Genomic DNA, 18,316 nt, shown 5'->3' on the forward strand with positions numbered 1-18,316 from the left:
GGCGTCTTGTCTCAACAATTGGGCGATGCTGCCACCTGCTGTTGGAAAAATATAATGCAGAATCTGCCAGACAAAGGATTTTAGAACTTTAATAGCCATACAATTAAATGTTCTACAAAATCAACATCTCCGCCGGGTAACAATGATTTACAGTCATTTCTCATTTATTAAAATTCCACAACAACAGTTAGATTTGATTTAACACCTTTGCAACACCTGATATTTCATTTGTCCACACTGGAATGTAAACATTTTCCAACACATCTTCATCATTCTCACATGATCCCTGGGAAAGCTCAGAAGAAAGCCCCATGTTGCAACAACCAAATCCTTTATTGGTGCTTTTCTAATGCCATAAATATATCAGCCGTGCACGATTATTGCTGTGCAAACTGAGCGGCGTACTCCAGCAGAGGAACTTTGTACCAACCAAGTGGAAATTCACACCTGAGCTTGTGTACGGGGCTGAGGAACGTGACCTCGGTCTGGTTCAGCCAGGTCAGGAAGCCCCTCAGGTTCCGGGTGCAGTGAAAGCGGTTTGAACTGAGGTCGAGGTGGCTGAGGGAGCGGAACGCCGCGGGGTCGGGGGCGGCTATGAAGTTGTTGGACAGGTACAGCTTTCTGAGGCTGTGGGGAAGGACGTCAGGCTGGAGATACGTCAGGGCATTAGACGAGAGGTCCATCGTTACCACCGAGGCGAGGCCCTGGAAAACGCCCTGAGGAAGCGACTGCAGCTGGTTGGAGCTCAGGTTGAGATCGGCTACGTGTCCCAGGCCGTCAAACAGATTCAGACATTGTCCTTGAGCCCAAACGGCCTGCAGGGAGCTGCCGTGGAGATCGAGGACCTGTAATTTATTCCAGACGGCTGCAGAACCGTTCTGGCTGAGGGTGCACCATCTGACCGTGTTCCCACCATAGAGCAGAATCTGGAGCTCTCTCAGCTGGTCCAGAAAGACGTGAACGTCCTCCAGGTTCGTCAGATGGTTCTCCTTGATGTTGAGATACTTAATGTTCCACGCAAACTGGGCGAGACTGCTCGCTGACGACAGCTTGTTGTCCCTGAGATGAAGGTACTGCAGCTTGGGAAGAGGCGAGGGGAAGCCAAGCCTCGACAGAGAGTTCCCCGTCAGAAACAAAGCCTCCAGGTTGGGGAGTCCTCTGAAGGAGCCGTATCCCAGCACTCCGATGTGGTTGTGGGAGAGATCTAAGACCTTCAGGTGGGTCAGCGAGGCGAAGGTGTGAGAATAGACTTCTCCCAACAGGTTGTGCGACAGATTGAGCATTTTTAAACGTCCCTCCAGACCCTCAAAGGCGTTCCTGTGAATCTGATTCACCCTGTTTTGGGAAACATCGATGATTGTGGCAACTGTGAGCCAACTGAAAACCCCCTGTCTCAGCGCAAATATCCTGCCCTGGGACAGATCTAAAGTGAGGACCGAGCTGTTCCTCAAGCCCTCGAAAGTGCTGCTGTCGGGGTCAGGCAGGTTGTTGAAGGAAAAGCCCTTCCCCTGGTATCCTGCCAGCTTCAGGTGGGAGATCTTGGTGCCCTGCACCGCTCTGAAGAACTGCTGTGATTTAGCAGCGTTGAAGCCGTTGTGGGACAGGTCCAGGGTGTGAAAGGACATCCCTTTAAAAGGGTTCCCGCAGGTCTTCCAGTCAAAACCTTTGCTTGACAGGCCCAAGAACCTGGCAGAGCTCACGTCCAGAGCCCCAAAGTGCTTCCCTTGGAAACTCTCCAGGTCTGGCTCACATATTCTGTCGATGCTGTTCAGCTTCAGATTGATAAATTTCAGTTTGGTCATGTTTGCAAAGAACGCCGACGGCCGTATTCTCTTTATCTTGTTGCCAAAGAGGTTCAGAGTCTCTAAGGAGGCCAGCGGCTCCAGGAAGTTCTCCGTCAGTATGGAGTCGTTGAGCGAGCAGTAATCGAGATGCAGAACCTTCACACGTGACAGGCCCACGAAGGCCCTCGGCTCCAGCTGCAGGCCCCTGTTGAAGCCCAGCACCAGGCTCCTCAGGTGCCTCAGTCTGCTGAAGGCCTCGTTCCTGATCACCAGCGGGACCATTTGGCTCCCGAGGTCCAGCACCTGGAGCTGCTCCAGCCCCGAGAGGGAGGAGGAGTTGATCTCGGCGATGCGGTTCATCTCCAGGTAGAGGTGGGTGACGTGTGGGGGCAGAGGAGGAACCCTGTCGAGGCTCCTGGAGGAGCACAATGCTGCGGAGCCCAGACTGAGGCATGATGGGAAGGCACCTGGAAGCTGCAGGAGGAAACCTACAGTCAGTCAGTTGTTTTCAACACTTGATGCTCGACGGTAAAAAAGACCCCTGAAACCCTTAAAACTTCTCCTTAGGTCAGTTTCAAACGTTCTGCAGGAACGCCGCAGCCTTTTAAAGGGGTTTTAGCAGAAACCTTCTCTTTTAAAAACACCGATTCAGCGTTTTTTACCTGCAGTAACACACAGACGAGGGAAGCCGGAGCAAGCAGCCACATGTTCCTGTTTTCAGGTGCCGATCCACAACGGAAGTCGCTCCAGATTTGCTTCTCGGGCCTTTTTTATCTCCGACTGCTGACGTCAGCCGCTGCAGTGCAAACATGAAGCACGGGGGGATTTCCCTTCAACACTTTTTTCATTTTGAAAGTTTCTGCCACATTTACGATATTTAGGGAAGCACCGCTGAATCCCAACCTCTGTTATTATGCAAAATCATGAAATTCTAGTTTTTATAACACTGGATTCATCTGTGTTCTTGGTTTTACCCCTAATGTGCAACAAAAAATGGAGAAGATTAAAGTCGTGTAAAGGGACCCTTTATGTTGACACTTGAATTTGGATTTTTCCTGTTTAGAAGCTTTTATTGCACATGAACTGCTGAGTGTTTACAGTGTTTATTATATTATATTTATTGTATACAGTGTTCACATTAACTGGTGATTAACAATAACATTAACTGGTGTTATTGTAATGACTCATTTTTAAATAAAGCTGCAAACATGCATTTGAACAAACAGTTCTGTGATTTTGTGGCTTTTGGTGACATTGTTGCACAATATGTACCAAAGGAGAAGAGATGTGTGTGTGTGTGTGTGTGTGTGTGTGAATTTGCTTCATGTACAAATGCTCCTCAATTGAACCAGCGAGGTGCATTTTTCTGTAGTTTTCCACGAGTTCTTCTCCTCATCAGGCTGCCACAGTCTCCACCGTTGCTGAGCAGATTCCCACATGATCCCAGGAGATCCAAGGGGATCCCAGGAGATCCTGAAACCAACAGGGAGAAATGACCTCTGAACAGTGGCACCATCTTATATAGGCGCCACCTGTCCCCCTCAACTCAGCAGAGGTTGTGAAATTCACCAGACCTGTGTGATCAGACACACACACACACACACACACACACACACACACACACACACAGACACACAGACACACAGACACACACACACAATCAAACATCAGTGTTTTAATCAAACTGTAAAAGAAAAGCCATTAAATTATGATTCACGCCTTGGTGGTAGAGAATTATTATTATTACACATTTATCCTCGGTGTTTCTTACAGTCCTGAGTGTGTCGGTGGTGTCGGGTGCTGATAACAACAGTTTACAGGGATGAAGCCTAATTAAGGGCTTCAGTGGTTATTGGAGACGTTTGGACGGAGACCCACAAGCTTCTGACTCGATGGGACATTCCTGGTGATGCAGCTGAGCGGGAAAACTGGGAATTCCGCTGGAGGGGGGGGGGCGAACCTGAAGCCCCAGAAGGCCAAAGTTATGGATTTAAAATGAATAGTGGATGATAATAAATGGAAAGTGCATACGTGCGTGCGTTTTGGCGGTGTTGCGTGGGCTGCGCTGACCGCTGGGGAGGGGGCAGGACGCGGCTCCGGAGAGGAGTGTCTCCGGTCAAAAATAGTACCCTTCAGCTGCAGCACGGAGGGTGAGAACCATGCCCGGGTTCAGGGGGGAATAACGGCACCGGGAGCCGAACCATCCGAACCCAAGAAGCCGCCAAAGCCGGAGAAAGCGCGTGTCGGGGAGCGGGGACCTGGAAGTGTTCCGATACCTGCCCGGTGAGTACAACTTTCCCCCCGTCAATGGAGCCGCCAGAGACTCGGCTTTAGCTTTTATTCCAGCCGAGTTTTCAGCTTTTTTAGGTTTCGGCGTCGACCGTTGCGCGTTTGGAGCGGAAGGAGCACGTTGCTGGTGCCGAACAAGGTGAAGAGGGAGTTCAACTTTTCTGCAACATGGCCGCTCGGATGTCGCGCAGCTTCTCAGAAACGTGAGAGCAGGTCGGACCAGCTTCGGCTCCGGGCTCCGGAGGTCCGGGCTGTTACATGTCGGTGCCCTGAGCTGGACCGGTGGGTTCGGAACGCAGCTTCTGCCCACGAACGACCCGAACGGAGTCGGTCCCCCCTCAATAAGCGGAACCAAATTCTGTTCAGAAATCTGCAGTTCCTGTTTCAGACTCTGCGGAATATAAAGTTGCACTTTTGGGGAAACTTTAATAGTCGACGGTGAAATCGGTACCGTTATCCCGAACATTAATGTGGGTTTCAAACACAATCAGGACACAACGGATACATACCATAATAAGCCTGATTCACCGAGGCATCATGAACCTGTCAAAAGGCTGATCACCGTCACTTTAAGCACCTTTCACAGGGTAAAAAGTTAACTGGGATTATTTTAGCTGCTGTCTGCAGATATTTGAGAACATGTTCTAGATCAGTATGTTCAGCACTGTAGAAACCTATTCCAGTCCATCTTTACCCATCTGCCCATCAGCAGGAGGGTCCCCCAGGGCCTGGGCCTGATCAAGGGTTCTTCCTGTTAAAGGGCAGTTTTTCCTGGATTGTTTTTCTTGTATTGAATTGATTGAACTGGTGACCAGTATGTTCACACTGGTCTTAATTCAGCACTAAGATGCAAGTGTGGGACGAAGCCAACAACCTTTGCATCATTTGCCACCGGAGCCTCTGCTGCTCTTTCTCTTTCTCCTCCTTCAACGTATTTTTCCGTCTCCTCAAACATCCCCCGAGGTTTCACGCCGACGGCCGTCTTATCCAAACGGATTCCTTCTGCTTCCGTGACGCCAGATTTCACGTCGGCACGCAGGAGTTTGAGCTGATCTCCAGCGTTGCTGATTGTGTTGCCGTCTCCACGTGTGTGGGAAGATAATAGCAGAGGAGCGGAAACCTGGGATCAGTGCAGCCACCCTGCTGCAGCCTTCATTTTAGATCATTTTAGATCATTTTGGGGGGGTTAAAGCGTCGGTGTGCTGATCGCCACCTGTGCCAGGTCCCAGTGTGTTGGTGCCACTCAGCCAGCGTGGCTCTATCAGACGGGTTCTCCCTGTCTGCCGGGCCAGAGATGAACAGGTATTTTGGGTTTACATTTCAGTAGAAACAACTTTCACCTGTTTTCCTCCCCCTCTTCCTGTCTGTCACCGTCTGATTCTCTCCGTTTCCGTGCTGAGGCGTCTGCAGCGCTTCGCCTCCATCTGTGGTTGTTGCAGCGGCGTAAATGTTCCTCCGCTTGGTTTGTGCCCCCCCACGTTTCAGACACTTGTCTTTGCTTTTCTCCTACTTTGAGATATTTATGATGTTTTATGTTAGCAGCGGCATAAAAAGCTAAAATGTGTGAGCCGCACATTTACAAAGTTTTCACCCAGAACGAGGAAGTCGATTCTTCTTCACATGCTCTTTTTGCAACATCAGTCCCTTTCTAGCTTGTTAACCCTTTAAAGTCAGATTCAGGATTGTGAAACCTCCTAAAATCTCCAATCCTTCCTGGTGCTTGTGTTGATATTAAAGAGGACAGTTTCAACAACGTCTTCAACCGTCTAAAAACCTCTATGATGCTCAGAGACGTGTCGATGCTGCCTGGGCACAACCCCGGGGTCACGCCCGTCCTCTGGGAACCACCCCGGGGTCACGCCCGTCCTCTGGGAACCACCCCGGGGTCACGCCCGTCCTTTGCCCACGGCTGCACCATAACGTTCTGCACCATATCGTTCTGCATGTACGTGTCGGCCCCCCGGTGGACAGATGAGGTAGGTCCTGTCAGGGCAGCTGCTGAGAGAAGCAGGCAGCTGCACATGGCAACAGGGTCATGTGGCGTGCGTTTGCAGAGGGTGGTAAACACCCCTTTACCCCTCTTTAGGACGACCTCGCCTGCCTGACGCCTGCTGCTGTTTTGGTGCTGCTGTGCGCACTTGTCTTGTGCCGTTGAACTTAGCGGAGTCGCTCAGAAAACTGCGGTGAGTTGAGCGCGCAGGTGGCGAGGGCCGGGTGAGCGTGAGGGGGGAGTGTTTGTGGAAGTGATCGGGATTATTTTCCGGACCCTTTTCCATGGCCAGAGCCTTTATCGTGGCGTCAACGGCGCCGTGTGGAGGCGCAGCTTCGCGTGTTTGTGCCCGAGTGCTTCAGGAACAGGTGCTGTGGTTGGGTGGTCTTTGCTGATGCCGCACGTGCACGACAGCACGCGCACGGTCAGCACTTCTGCATACGCCTGAACGTAAACATCTCCTTTCTCCTTCCACGATAACCGTGCTCGCACACATTAAAGCGTCGCTCATTTCCAGGCGTCCAAACACACGTCCGGTTCTGAAGGTGCCGTTATGCACCAGAACTCTTGGATTTGGCAGTGTTGTGCACGTTATGCACCAGAACTCTTGGATTTGGCAGTTTTGTGCACGTTATGCAGCCACATTGCAGCAACAGGTCAAAGTTCAGCCATAAACAGGCCGGTGCGAAGAGGACTTTGGGCTCTGCTGTAAACGGAAGCGAGCGCAACACCACACCGTTAAATTCTGGAAACTGAAAGTGAAACCTTTCTGAAACCTGCTTTAGCCTTGATTTAGCAGGGTCTTGCGTAACACCAAATATTATGGTCTGCAGACATTGAGTGACCGTGTTTTTCCTTCTCTGTCTCTCAGGCAGACGTCCCAGATTGAGGCTCCTCTGTCCTGTGTGACCCCCCCGACACAGAGAGGTACGACCCTGCACCCTTTGCACCGAAGGGCTGTGCTGCCAGTAACACACAGATGGGATCCATCCACAAGATATCACATTTATTTTTCCAATAAGACCGGGACAAACGAGCTTTTGAAGAGGCACATAGATGATTATGGATAGGAAGAGGGTCCACGTGTAAAGTTAGATCACTTTCAAACCCCTATTTGCTATTACTGTTGTAATAACTGTTGGAATTAAAGCTGGACCGAAATCCTAATGAGTTGAAAAAGCTACTTCCTGTTTGTTGTGTGTGGGTCAACAGCAGCAAGTAGTTTCTGCCTCTGAGACGCTGTAGTTTGAGATAATTACGGGGCCGGTAATTATATCTTAGTATGTAGCTTCAAAGCTTTTCGAGCTAAAATTGGAAGCGTGTGTCACAGAGCAAATGTTCCTCCGTGTCAGCCACCAACCGACAAACAGACACAGACAGATGCACAGACACGACAGCCAAATAAAGCTGCGCCCCGTGGGGGGTCCACTGCTGCTTCATCACCGTTACAGCAAAAACTGTCCTTAATCTGACATTTAAAGCTTTTAAAATAGCAATTACATTTATTGTGATTGCAACATTATTATTATTATAACACTATAATTTAGGTTTTTATACAGTTTAGATCTGTGTCAGAGGTCAACACATTTTTAACATTAAGGACATTGTGAGAGAGCGTGTCCCTGCATGTGTGTGTGTGTGTGTGTGTGTGTGTGTGTGTGTGTGTGTGTGTGTGTGTGTGTGTGAGAGAGAGAGTAAAAGGAAGAATCCATCTTTTGCTGTTTTGTCTCAATGAAGCATGAAGGCTTCTAAAGGGAAGCTTCTAAATCCTCTCAGGAATGTGTGTGTGTGTGTGTGTGTGTGTGCGTGCGTGTGCGTGTGTGTGTGTGTGTGTGTGTGCGTGCGTGCGTGCGTGCCTCGGGGTGTACTGTATATGTGTGTGTTTTTCTGGTACTTGCTTCGTAATGAGTACTCAAATACTCCCAATACTCCAACTGTCGACATTCTGCAGGCAAAGTGAGGACATTTTGGCTGGTCCTCACAACTACAGATAAATGTTTGAGGCCTAAGAACTAGTTTTGAGGACAAGGTTAGAACTGGATTTAGGTTAGGGATTAGTTGGGTGGGGAGCTGGGAAATGTAGTATGTCTGTGAGAGTCCCTAAATAGAAGTACAAGGGTGTGTGGGTGGGTGGGTGTGTGTGTGTGGGGGGGGGGGGTTGTGCATCTGTATTGCTGTTTCAGTTTTGTAGGGTGTCATACTGAAGAGGTTGCCATGGTGACTAATCTGAAATTCTGTCATAATCCGTCACCTGACAGAAAGTTTCTTTCTTTCTTTCTTTCTTTCTTTCTTTCTTTCTTTCTTTCTTTCTTTCTTTCTTCCTTCACCCCTCCTCTGTCTCTCTGTTGCCTTGTTGTCTAAATTCCGCCCCCCCGGTCAGGTTTCATCAGCTGCTCTCATTAAAGTCTTCCTTTACACACCGGCGGCGTCCTCTGGAGGCCCTGAGCTTCCTCAGAACGCTCGCAGACATCCGGGTTTCCACCCTGGAGAGAGAGAACAGCTGATTAATCAACTCTGAACTCTGACCTGCAGGATGGTGATGGCGGAGGGGGGGCAGCGAGACCGAGGGAGGGGCATCCCAGCGTCGGTGGGGGCGGAGGGCAGGCAGCTCTTCGTGGAGCTCGGTGAGTGATAACCTGTGTGTGTGTGTGGGGGGGGGGGTCTGTGTGTGGTGGGGGCTTTATGAGGTGTGTGTCGCTGATGACAGGCGAGCAGGACTTCGACGCCATCTGTCTGTCGTCGTATCGGACGGCCTGTAAACTCAGATTCGTTCAGAAGAGATGCAACTGTGAGTAAACCCGACCCGACCCACAAGCGTGGAGACGGCCTGACCTGACTGACGCTGCGTCTCCGCCCAGTACACCTGATCGACATCTACAACGTGATCGAGGCCATCCGAGACGCCGGGCTGAACGCCATCGAGCTGGACGCCATCATCTCCACCACCAGGCTGGAGAACCTGGCGTTCTCCCTCTTTAACCAGCTCAGCAAGCGCCTGCCGACCACACACACCATCGACCCCAGAGAGAGCGCCGCCCTGCTGGTTCAGTTCCTCCTGGCTGCCGTCGACAGGTAACCGTGGCGTTCAGAGCGGCTAAACCGGGTTTGTTCTGTTTCAGCCATTGTTGCGTTTGTTGCAGTGAGCCGGACAGCCGCCTGGCGGCGCTGTCGGTGAAGGCCATGCTGGCCACGCTGTGCGGCGGGAAGCTGGTGGACAAACTCCGCTGTGAGTGTGTTTAGCTTGAAGCGGCAGCAGAGCCCAGATGTAGCAGGTGCTCCAACGATCTGAAGGAACTGACTCGTGCGTTGCCTGTGAAGATGTGTTTTCTCAGGTGTCCGACTCCCGCGGCGTGCTGGTTCAGTCCAGGTTCGAGGCGTTTCTAAGAGAGGCGCTCAAGCTGCCCACCGCCGTGTACGAAGGGCCGTCGTTCGGCTACGCGCACGCCTTAACCAGGCCGTGCTTTCCCCAGCAGGTACCCCTCTGCCGTCTGCCGTCTTCACCCCGGACTTACTGAGGACATTAGTGAGAATCGGGGGGAAAATGAGACCTATTTCCAGTTTTATTGAGATTTCTGTCTCTTATGTAGAAGAGAGTGAACGTCAACATGTTCCTGGACATCCTTGAAGATCCTCCGCAGTGTCTTGTCTGGCTGCCTCTCATTCACCGTCTCGCTAGTGTAGAGCATGGTACACACACACACACCTATCCTGTTACTTCTACTATCTTTGTGAGGCCTCCCCCAGCTCCCTGACCTAAACCCAATTCTAACCCCAACATTAAAACCACGCCCTTAACCCTCAAACAGTCCTTTGAAGTTTGTGAGGACCAGTCAAAATGTCCTCACTTTGCTAGTAAAATGCAGATTTTGTCCTCAGAATGTAGCAGGTCCTAGAACACCCACTCCCACTCACACAGCGTGGGCCTGATTAGACTTTAGAAGTTTCTCTCTCTTGTTACATTGAATTGGACCCGTGGTGCTGCTGACCGGTTCTGTCTCTGCTGCCTCTCCGCCAGTCTTCCATCCCGTCTCCTGCTCTTACTGCCGCACCAACGGGATGACCGGCTTCCGGTATCGCTGCCTCCGTTGCCGGGGTTATCAGCTCTGCCAGAACTGCTTCTGGCGCGGCAACGCTAGCGGCTCTCATAGCAACCAGCATCAGATGAAGGAGCACTCATCCTGGGTGAGTGCACGTGTGCATGCATGCTGTGATCGGTTATTATAGGAGTCCTATTCCGTCCTCATTTATTTAAGTACGTTTTCAGCACTAAGAAGGGCTGGCGCTGCCTTCAGGTACAGCTGGACAAGTCGCCTTAGACAAAATAAGAGACAAACAACCATCGCTCTCATTCACACCAGAGTAGTGAGGTCACCTGACCCCCAGACGCACGTCTGCAGGAGAACCTGGGGAGGACACGCCGGCAGCCAGTCAGACAGTTGTGTTCAGGGCTGTGAAATCCAAGGTCATTGAGATGGGAGGGTTATAGAAAATGACTGTAAGAATCAGTGTTGCAGCAAAACCAGGAAGCCATGTTGAGCCAACCAGCAACAGTTTCATTTTTAGAGTTTCATCGGAGGTTTTGGTTTCTCTGTGTGTGTTTAGAAGTCACCTGCAGCAAAACTGGGTCGGGCCCTCGGCAGGACTCTGGGCTGTGTGTCCTCCAGGAACCCCTCACATCCTGTCTACCCAGAGGAACCCGAGAGGACCCTGAACCTTGCCAACATTGTGTAAGACCAAAGATTACTATTGGAAACCAACTAGTCAGAATGTTGTAATGTGACCTTATCAAACGTCCACTTTAAAGAGTGGAATAAAGTAAAAGCAGCTTTATTTAGCGGTTTTCCACTAATGGTGCCATTAGTGTGACACTATTCCTCTAACGGAGCAACAGTGATGCGTCACGTAAACATAGACGTAGTGCTGATTCCCAAGCTGTATCGCAGTGTTTGCACTTGTCGGACTTTCCAGAAGTTAATGAATAATATGAGCAAATGATTGACAGGTGCTGCTCGGTTGCTTTCTGCATGTGTCAGTTAGTCCCACCTCCACTGCGGTCGCTCCGCCTCTTTTTGTGCGTCGTTTGATTTCCAACCTGGTCAATACCGACCTGGAAACGCCAGCACATGCATGTTATTCAGGGCTGCACACAGAGGCTGCACGTAGCGCCCGTGAGTATCGCTGCTAGCGACGCCGTCACGCGATCCGCTTTAAAACCCTGCTCTCAGCTCGCCGCGTTGCCTTCCTTTACTTCCCTGCCGTGCCTGTATTTGTTCAGACTAGTAAAACTACTGAGTGATTACACTCAAAAGCATGTGACACTGCTACTGCGCACGCATGTGTGTGTGTGTGTGTGTGTGTGCGCCTGAAAGAATGTTGGCTCTCTGATAGGCAGAGCTTTGTGTGTTGTCTTGTCCTTATATTATGGATAACATGGCTGCCTGTGTGTGTGTGTGTGTGTGTGTGTGTGTGTGTGTGTGTGGTCCAGTCCCTCTCGGCCTATTAGGAACGTCAATGAGACCATGTTGCTGTCCTCACCAGCCCCTGAGTCCTCCAAGAGGTAAATTCTGTCCCAGCAGAAGGAAGGAGAAGGCCTGTGGTTTGTTGGGGCTCCCTGACGCCAACATGAGCTCATCTCTCCTCTGCTTCGAGGATTTTACGTAATCTGTTATTAGGGAAGCGACGTGGCCGAGTAAGAAACGACAATGTTTGCCAACGCGCTCTGATGTTCTCCTTCTCAGTGTGGCAGCCGCCCCGCGTGCCAGCGAGGAGCACGCTCTGATCGCAGCCTATGTGGATCGCCTCCAGAGCACGCCATGGTAGGAGCGGTTGGGTATCTTCAGTGGTGGGGCATCAGCACTGACAGGCTGTTGATAATGGGTGACTGGTAATCTGCTCACTGACCCGGGGAAGGTCATCCATCGGCTGCATTGACCCCCCTTTAGCTTTGCCACCGCCATTATTCCCACGGCTACATACGCAAGTGTCGTCTCCTCGCGGCGCTGCTGTGACGCTGCCGTTTCCTCTGTGTGTATCAGCGCTGTGGACGAGCACAACAGGCAGGACGAGGAGCACAAGCTGATCGCCCGCTACACCTCCAGGCTGGCCGAGACCGAAGGCTCAGGGGTGAGTCAAGAGGAGGATTCCTGCCGCACAGTTAACCTGCGTTAACTAAAGCCAAACGTTTTCCAGGTGATACCAAACCGGAGCATCAACTTTGATGTGAACAAGCAGAAGCGGGAGCTCATCGCTCAGCTGGAGCGTAAAAACAGGTAGAAATCTCATCGTTGCGTCGTCACGTCGGGCAGAAAATGGAGCTTGGTTAGAGATTCAGCAGCAGCGGACACACTCGCGCTATATTCCACGACGTTTGAAAGTCCGTCAAAGCCTTTTGGGAGCCGTGCGTTCATGCTTTGTGGCCTCCGCCGCAACAATGACGAGTACGTTTGTCATTTCCCAGAGAGATCTTGGCAGAGATCAAGCGTCTGCGCACGGAGCACGAGGCCGCGTGCCAAGCTAGCCCGGAGAAGGGCAGCACCAACCCGACGCTGCTGGCTGAACTTCGCTTGCTCAGGTAAACACGTTCTCCTCTGCTCGTTCCCACCGAGCAAAATTCCAGATCGCCCGCCGCAGACCTGATATCCGTAAACAAGTTTGTCCTCGGCTCTGCTGCGTTGTGTGTCACAGTGTCATTTGGCAGCAGAACGGCGGTGTTGTTCTGCTGCACAGAGGGAGAGCGCTGTACAGCAGATGGCGGTGACAGATTGTAGATTTTGTGAAAATTCAACACCAAAATCCCTTCCAACGCAAGATTTTTCCGAAGGGAAACTTTAATAAACAGAAGAGAGACTTGGTTCATGTGTAGAGAGGGAAGCTGCAGCAATGATTAGGGGGGCTTTTGATGCAGCAGCTTTGATTTCCTTATGTTAAAACTGTATTTTTATGGTCCTCTTCCAGCGTGTTCATCCAGGAGTCGTATTTTTTTGTTTTATCGCCAGGGGGCGCCAGAGTCCAATGTTGTCAATCTGCCCACGTTTGCTTCTAAATTGGTTCAAGTGATCGATCCAGTCCATCCATCGGTGTCTCTGGAGCTCTCCAGTTCCATCGTTGCTGATTTTGTCACCAAAACCTGAAGATAATGTGTGACTCGATGTTTTTATTTGCTTGTTTATGCCCTTTTTAATCTGTGGCGTACATGAAAGATGTAGCTGCTGCCTTTGGGTCGGGACATATGCCTCAAGGTTTATTTTTATTTTTTACTTTTGTTGCCTGCAGGAATTTATGGTCCTTCCTCTGGGTCTTTAACATTTAAATGTCCACCCCCCATCTTCACTGAAACATAATCAAAGTTTTCTGAGTTTAATTGATTATATTTACCTTCCAATCATCCCTGGTTCCACATCACAGTCTGGTTCCATTAGTGGTGATTAGAGGCGCTGGTGTATTGATCCAGCAAGTCTCCATCTGGTTCGTGGAGTTCATATTTGGGTAAATAGAGGGCTTGTCTGTGCAAGTGCTGTTTTCTCAACTGGGGTTTATTTCTTTCTCACATGGGGAGAGAGAGCGAGAGCGTGTTGACAGGGAATTCTTCCCCTTTGCCCCTTGCACAGGAACACCAATCTATTGGATTTGTCTGGTTAACGCTGTTTTCAGGTGTCCTGTTCGTGTGGTTTGGAGGAGTTTGATCTCTTTGACCCCTTTCTTTGTTTGCACGCTAACAGAGAGGCTGAATGTGTCTTGCAGGCAGAGAAAAGATGAGCTGGAGCAGAGGATGTCGTCCCTGCAGGAGAGCAGGAGGGAGCTGATGGTGCAGCTGGAAGGACTGATGAAGCTTCTGAAGGTGATGAACGCCACAGGGCCGCTGTTCTTCGGCTGCTTGGGTGGAGATCTGTCCCTCCCACTGCCGCCTGTGTCTGTCCCCTCCACTGGTTCAGCCTTAGTCTCACCTCTGACTGTGCCTGACTTCTCCCTTTCCATCCTTTTCCTTTCCCTCTGTTTCTGCCCTTGCTGTGGTCCTGTAGGATGAGGAGCAGCGGCAGGCAGTAAGTCCCCCTCCGCTATGCTGGACTTTCAGTGCGAGTTTCAGCGGTTCAGATGTGAAAAATGGCCGTTTTAACCGTGTTTTCTGCAGTCAAAGCCATCAGATGTTTCTGAAAGTTCTGCTGTGGTCTCTCAGGCTCAGGCAGCTGGGTCCTCTCACGCCTCCCCCTCTCGACCGAGCCCATCGAGCCTCCGCTCTGTAGGTGCTGCATCTCCACACGCTCACGCGTACCCTCCTCAGGATTCCCTCGCCGGGGTGGGCGGCGACGTTCAGGAAGCCTTTTCTCAAGGTGAGAATCAAGGAAAGAATCGTGTGCAGCTTCATCCAGAGCTGGTTTCTTTTAGAGAATTCGTAAAGAGCTTCAGAAACGGACACATCTATAGAATAAGTGGGTTTCTTTTGGTCCCATTTCCTGTTCTCAGGTCCCAGAAGGAACTTGAGGAACGACCTCCTGGTGGCAGCTGACTCCATCACCAACACCGTGTCCTCTCTGGTTAAAGAGCTCCACTCTGGTAAATGCTACCATTCCGTACTCTTTCACCATCCACTTGATTTCAGTTTTGGGGGTAAATCTTTCATTTGTGTCCAGATGAAGTCCGGGAGGAAGAGGAGAGACTGCTGAACGGGAAGGACCGAGGTGAAGCAACCTCTCAGTGTCGTCCTACATTTTCCTGCTGATCGTCTCCATAACTGGTTGTTGATTATCAGACCAACGTGAGATTAGAACACTCGGTGTTTAACCTGCGCTGGGTTCTTTTAGCTCTATTTTCATTATTGCTAATAATAATGCTGCACTCTTCACATGGACCTGCATGTGTTTTGTCCTGGGGGCAACAGCCAATCATAGTAAAAGAACTTCGGAGTTGGGACACATTTTTGGATCATATTAGAAACTTTAGACGCGCACGCTCTCTGATGCACGTGTCCTTTCTTAACCCCCCACCATTCCTAAATAACATAACCTGCTTATTTAACCCCCGTACTGTTACAGTTTTGAGATAGGCGGCTGATATCTTGTACTGTTGGTGTTGTCCCCAAACTGGGAGTTCTAACAGATTCTCTCTGTCTTCAGCAGGATAAAATGTCCCAGATCAACCAAACAGTGAGTGTTTCAGTGTCCTCACAATGGCATTCCCTGAACAATGGAGCCCTTTTAGATGTTTTAGCATCAAACGTTTTAAATTCCAATCGAGCTCAAATTCGGATTCTGTCCTTTCGCTCCTCAGGCTGGGTGACGCTTCATCACAGCCAAAGCAGACGAGCGGCGGGATTAAAGTGCGTTGGATATTCACTGAAAGATGACGGGAATTGTAGCGCTGCCAGACAACCAATGGTGATGCTGGACACCAAATGGCCACTCGGTCACTACTGATGCATAGCTGTGCTTCTGTGTTTGTTTGATGCTGTAGTTCTACCTTTGATTTGATCATAATTAGCGAAACCAGAGATCTGAAAACCTACTGATTTGTACTGTAGCCGTGTGTGTGTGTGTGTGTGTGCATGCTCTGCATTTATCAGCCGTGAACGGGTCGAGTATGTGAGTCGGACGCCACGGAAAGAAAGACGTAAGGAAAACTTGCTGTGTGGTTACAGCGCGGGAACATTTCAAGATGGATGTAGGAGGACGTTAGTACGCCGGGAAGAGGAGGCGGGAAGTGAGTCGCCAAGTTTAGCGTTTGGGCACTGTGTGCTTTGGTATTTATTGCTTCGATTTGTTGTGATCTGTGGTGGTGTGTTCTGACTCTGCTGAGACTATAAGCTTTAATCTGAGTCCGGCTCCGGTTCACGTGTGTGGAACCAGCGAGAGAGTGTCGGTACGGCGGCGAGAATCCAGCCGGCATCTGGGTGTGTACGCGTGAGTTGTGAGTGTGTTAGGGGGACGATTGTTTTAATCAGTCATTAAATAATTAGTCATTAAGGAAATCCTTTTTATTTTCTATCATTTTTGCCAGAACTGTGATCTATTTTTGGAATTCTACCCTCGTCCCTGCAAAGCATCTTTTTAAAACAAATGTGAAGTAATCGTGTGTGTGTGTGTGTGTGTGTGTGTGTGTGTGTGTGTGTGTGAGAGACATGTCCTGACATGAATCTGTCCTGAAAGCCGATCGGCAGATGTCGACCTGGAGCTCTCGCCGTGAGACAAAGCGTTGATCCGTTTCCATCTGCAATAAATAACGTTGCCTGTTGACCTCATGTTGCTTCTCGCTGCGACGCCACGACGCGACAGCGGCGCCTGCTGCGCCCTCTCCTCCGTGTCTCATTCCTGGTGTAACCTTATATTAAACAACTCAGAAATTCATTAGAAATGACTCTGTGTGATTTAATGTTGAGCTGTAAACAACGGTTACGTTCATCTCTCCCTATGAGTCTGCTTTTTGGTAATAGCCTAGTTTCTATAAATAAACACACCGGCACCTGTCCAAAAATACAGACGAAAGCTGTCCCGCATGTTTTCCACTTTCTGTCTGACTTAGTGTCCTCATTAGTATGGATAAACAGTTCTCACTTTTCCCATGAGCCTCCCCAGAGGTCATGACTCCTGAGTGTCAAGGTGACAATGGTGATAACTTATAGACTGAATAGAGCTCATTTAGAGTGTCTGGCAGTTTATACCCCCATCACACACACACACACACACCTCCTGTAGCTCCTGTGCACATATGAAGCTCTAAAACTCACTTCATGAATCTGAACCCACAACCATGTGTAATTATGCAGTAGAACAGTAATTTTGGGACAGAATCCCTCTGCCACCTTCACTGCGAGTGTCACATCACCTGCAGGTCCCAGCCTGTCACAGCTCGCGCCATCAGAAAACTAACCTGCCCGACAAAAACATGTGAAAGTAGCTCATGTGAAAATAGCTCCGAAAACTGGCAGCGAGAGCTCCTCATAGCTCAACGCCACTAAATACGTAGAAAATGTAAATTCAAAGCCACGAGAGTGTATCTGTGAAACTGTAAATATGAAAGTATGTCTGTACACCTTCAAACACGTTGTGATGGATTGATATTCAGATTTTTTTATCATTTGCTTTGGGACGGTTCAAATATTCCAGTGTGCTATTTAGTAACTACCTCTGGTCGCATGAGCTGTTACGGTGAAAAAGATGGTGGAAGAACAGAAGAAAAATCCAGTTAGCGTCCGTGAATTCAATCTAAATTTACAGGAGAGTAAAGTCTACACTTGCACCTGTCAGACTGTTGTGACGCCTTCATTTAGTTCGTCACCATCAGCAACTGTTGTCCACAGATGATCTTTGCTCCTGCACTAAATCACACCCTGCTCTTCCTCCCTGGACACTGAAAGGATCTATTTATCATGATGGGAGCGGGAATAGAAGTTTAAAAGTGTATTTTCAGCAGAAATGTTGTTTTACAAAGGTTATCTTCAGATGATGCGTTTAAAGACTGTAGGGAAAACTACAGAGCATCATGGCGTCAGTCTCGAATATTTGCTGGTTGGCGTGAGCACAGCTGTATTGACACATCGAGGGGGGGGGGGGGGGGGGTCATGCTGTGTTTATCGTGGGCTCTGCTCCACTTAGTGTGTCAGATGAATCACTGAGCCAATATGAACAAGGTCGGCCTCTTAATTAACACCACCGTTAACCTTTCCTGCCCCAAATACCCGCGGCTTTAAAATACATATTTACTAAGAGACGTGAACGCAACCCTCAGTTAAAATATCATACACATGAAGAATAAATCATATTAAAAGCTCGTATCGAACAATGCTCTTGCTCTTCAGGCTACATGAAAGCAGTGTAGTCATTAATATTGTGACCACAAAGACATTTTATGCGCATTTATAGTCATGTGTCTATTGACGCACGTTTAATGTGTCGCGGATGTCCCTATTAAATACCTCTTCGTAGTATTTATATTATACATAAACGTATTTATTTATACTTCGACTGGTCAAAGGCTATTTAGTCACGTGACATACCGCTGAAAAAATGCGTGGCGAAACGAGACCTAAAATCCGACCAACGTTAGCAGCATTAATCCGATTTCAACATTGGTGAAAATCGGATTGTTTTAGCCTGACTGTGCGCGTGGCACGTGTCCATACAGCGCGAGGTTACATGTCACACAGGTTTGTGAACGTGATCAGAAGCTGCGGCCTGTTTGGCTCCGGTCTGGCGGTCAACAGGCTGCAACGGGCGGGTTCTAGGACCCAGCAGGAGCCGGTGAGGCGGCCTCTGCGGTTCGT

General features: G+C 49.6%; 2 protein-coding genes across 15 annotated transcripts; one reads left to right on the top strand and one right to left on the bottom strand.

The window, feature by feature from the left end:
- Nucleotides 1-66: 66 nt before the first annotated feature.
- On the bottom strand, nucleotides 67-3,957 carry LOC101062562 (toll-like receptor 5). Of its 4 annotated transcripts, none has more exons than XM_029849771.1 (4): nucleotides 3,816-3,957; nucleotides 3,556-3,744; nucleotides 2,447-3,358; nucleotides 67-2,258 (listed from the first exon to the last, which is right to left on the bottom strand). In XM_029849771.1, exons 3-4 carry the CDS (start codon nucleotides 2,489-2,491, stop codon nucleotides 378-380), a joined length of 1,926 nt encoding a protein of 641 aa, XP_029705631.1. In that variant the 5' UTR covers nucleotides 2,492-3,358; nucleotides 3,556-3,744; nucleotides 3,816-3,957; the 3' UTR covers nucleotides 67-377. The 4 variants fall into 4 exon arrangements, with proteins under 4 accessions (XP_029705631.1, XP_029705630.1, XP_029705629.1 ...); XM_029849770.1 differs by having other exon boundaries at nucleotides 3,532-3,744; XM_029849769.1 differs by lacking the exon at nucleotides 3,556-3,744 and having other exon boundaries at nucleotides 3,816-3,949.
- On the top strand, nucleotides 3,929-16,403 carry LOC101062781 (dystrobrevin beta-like). Of its 11 annotated transcripts, none has more exons than XR_003891311.1 (22): nucleotides 3,929-4,067; nucleotides 6,935-6,990; nucleotides 8,596-8,687; nucleotides 8,771-8,851; nucleotides 8,922-9,135; nucleotides 9,204-9,289; nucleotides 9,382-9,536; nucleotides 9,651-9,750; nucleotides 10,079-10,245; nucleotides 10,666-10,790; nucleotides 11,549-11,620; nucleotides 11,802-11,879; nucleotides 12,099-12,186; nucleotides 12,253-12,332; nucleotides 12,521-12,634; nucleotides 13,804-13,900; nucleotides 14,082-14,102; nucleotides 14,192-14,390; nucleotides 14,524-14,613; nucleotides 14,691-14,815; nucleotides 15,174-15,203; nucleotides 15,328-16,403. XR_003891311.1 is itself a non-coding variant. In XM_029849767.1 (22 exons), exons 3-21 carry the CDS (start codon nucleotides 8,597-8,599, stop codon nucleotides 15,179-15,181), a joined length of 1,914 nt encoding a protein of 637 aa, XP_029705627.1. In that variant the 5' UTR covers nucleotides 3,929-4,067; nucleotides 6,935-6,990; nucleotide 8,596; the 3' UTR covers nucleotides 15,182-15,203; nucleotides 15,328-16,403. The 11 variants fall into 11 exon arrangements, 3 of the variants coding, with proteins under 3 accessions (XP_029705627.1, XP_029705628.1, XP_029705626.1); XR_003891312.1 differs by having other exon boundaries at nucleotides 15,177-15,203; XR_965187.2 differs by having other exon boundaries at nucleotides 14,237-14,390.
- Nucleotides 16,404-18,316: the final 1,913 nt, after the last annotated feature.

The sequence above is a fragment of the Takifugu rubripes genome, chromosome 16, assembly GCF_901000725.2.
Source record: "Takifugu rubripes chromosome 16, fTakRub1.2, whole genome shotgun sequence".
Lineage (NCBI taxonomy): Eukaryota > Metazoa > Chordata > Actinopteri > Tetraodontiformes > Tetraodontidae > Takifugu > Takifugu rubripes.

Bases quoted from the DNA above. Each gene is read 5' to 3' on its own strand.
- LOC101062562 (XM_029849771.1), bottom strand. From the start codon at position 2,491: ATGTGGCTGCTTGCTCCGGCTTCCCTCGTCTGTGTGTTACTGCAG. The intron at 2,259-2,446 runs GTAAAAAACGCT...TTCCTCCTGCAG, and splicing joins TCGTCTGTGTGTTACTGCAG to CTTCCAGGTGCCTTCCCATC.
- LOC101062781 (XM_029849766.1), top strand. From the start codon at position 8,597: ATGGTGATGGCGGAGGGGGGGCAGCGAGACCGAGGGAGGGGCATCCCA. The intron at 12,333-12,520 runs GTAGAAATCTCA...GTCATTTCCCAG, and splicing joins CAGCTGGAGCGTAAAAACAG to AGAGATCTTGGCAGAGATCA. The intron at 13,901-14,081 runs GTGATGAACGCC...GTGGTCCTGTAG, and splicing joins GACTGATGAAGCTTCTGAAG to GATGAGGAGCAGCGGCAGGC.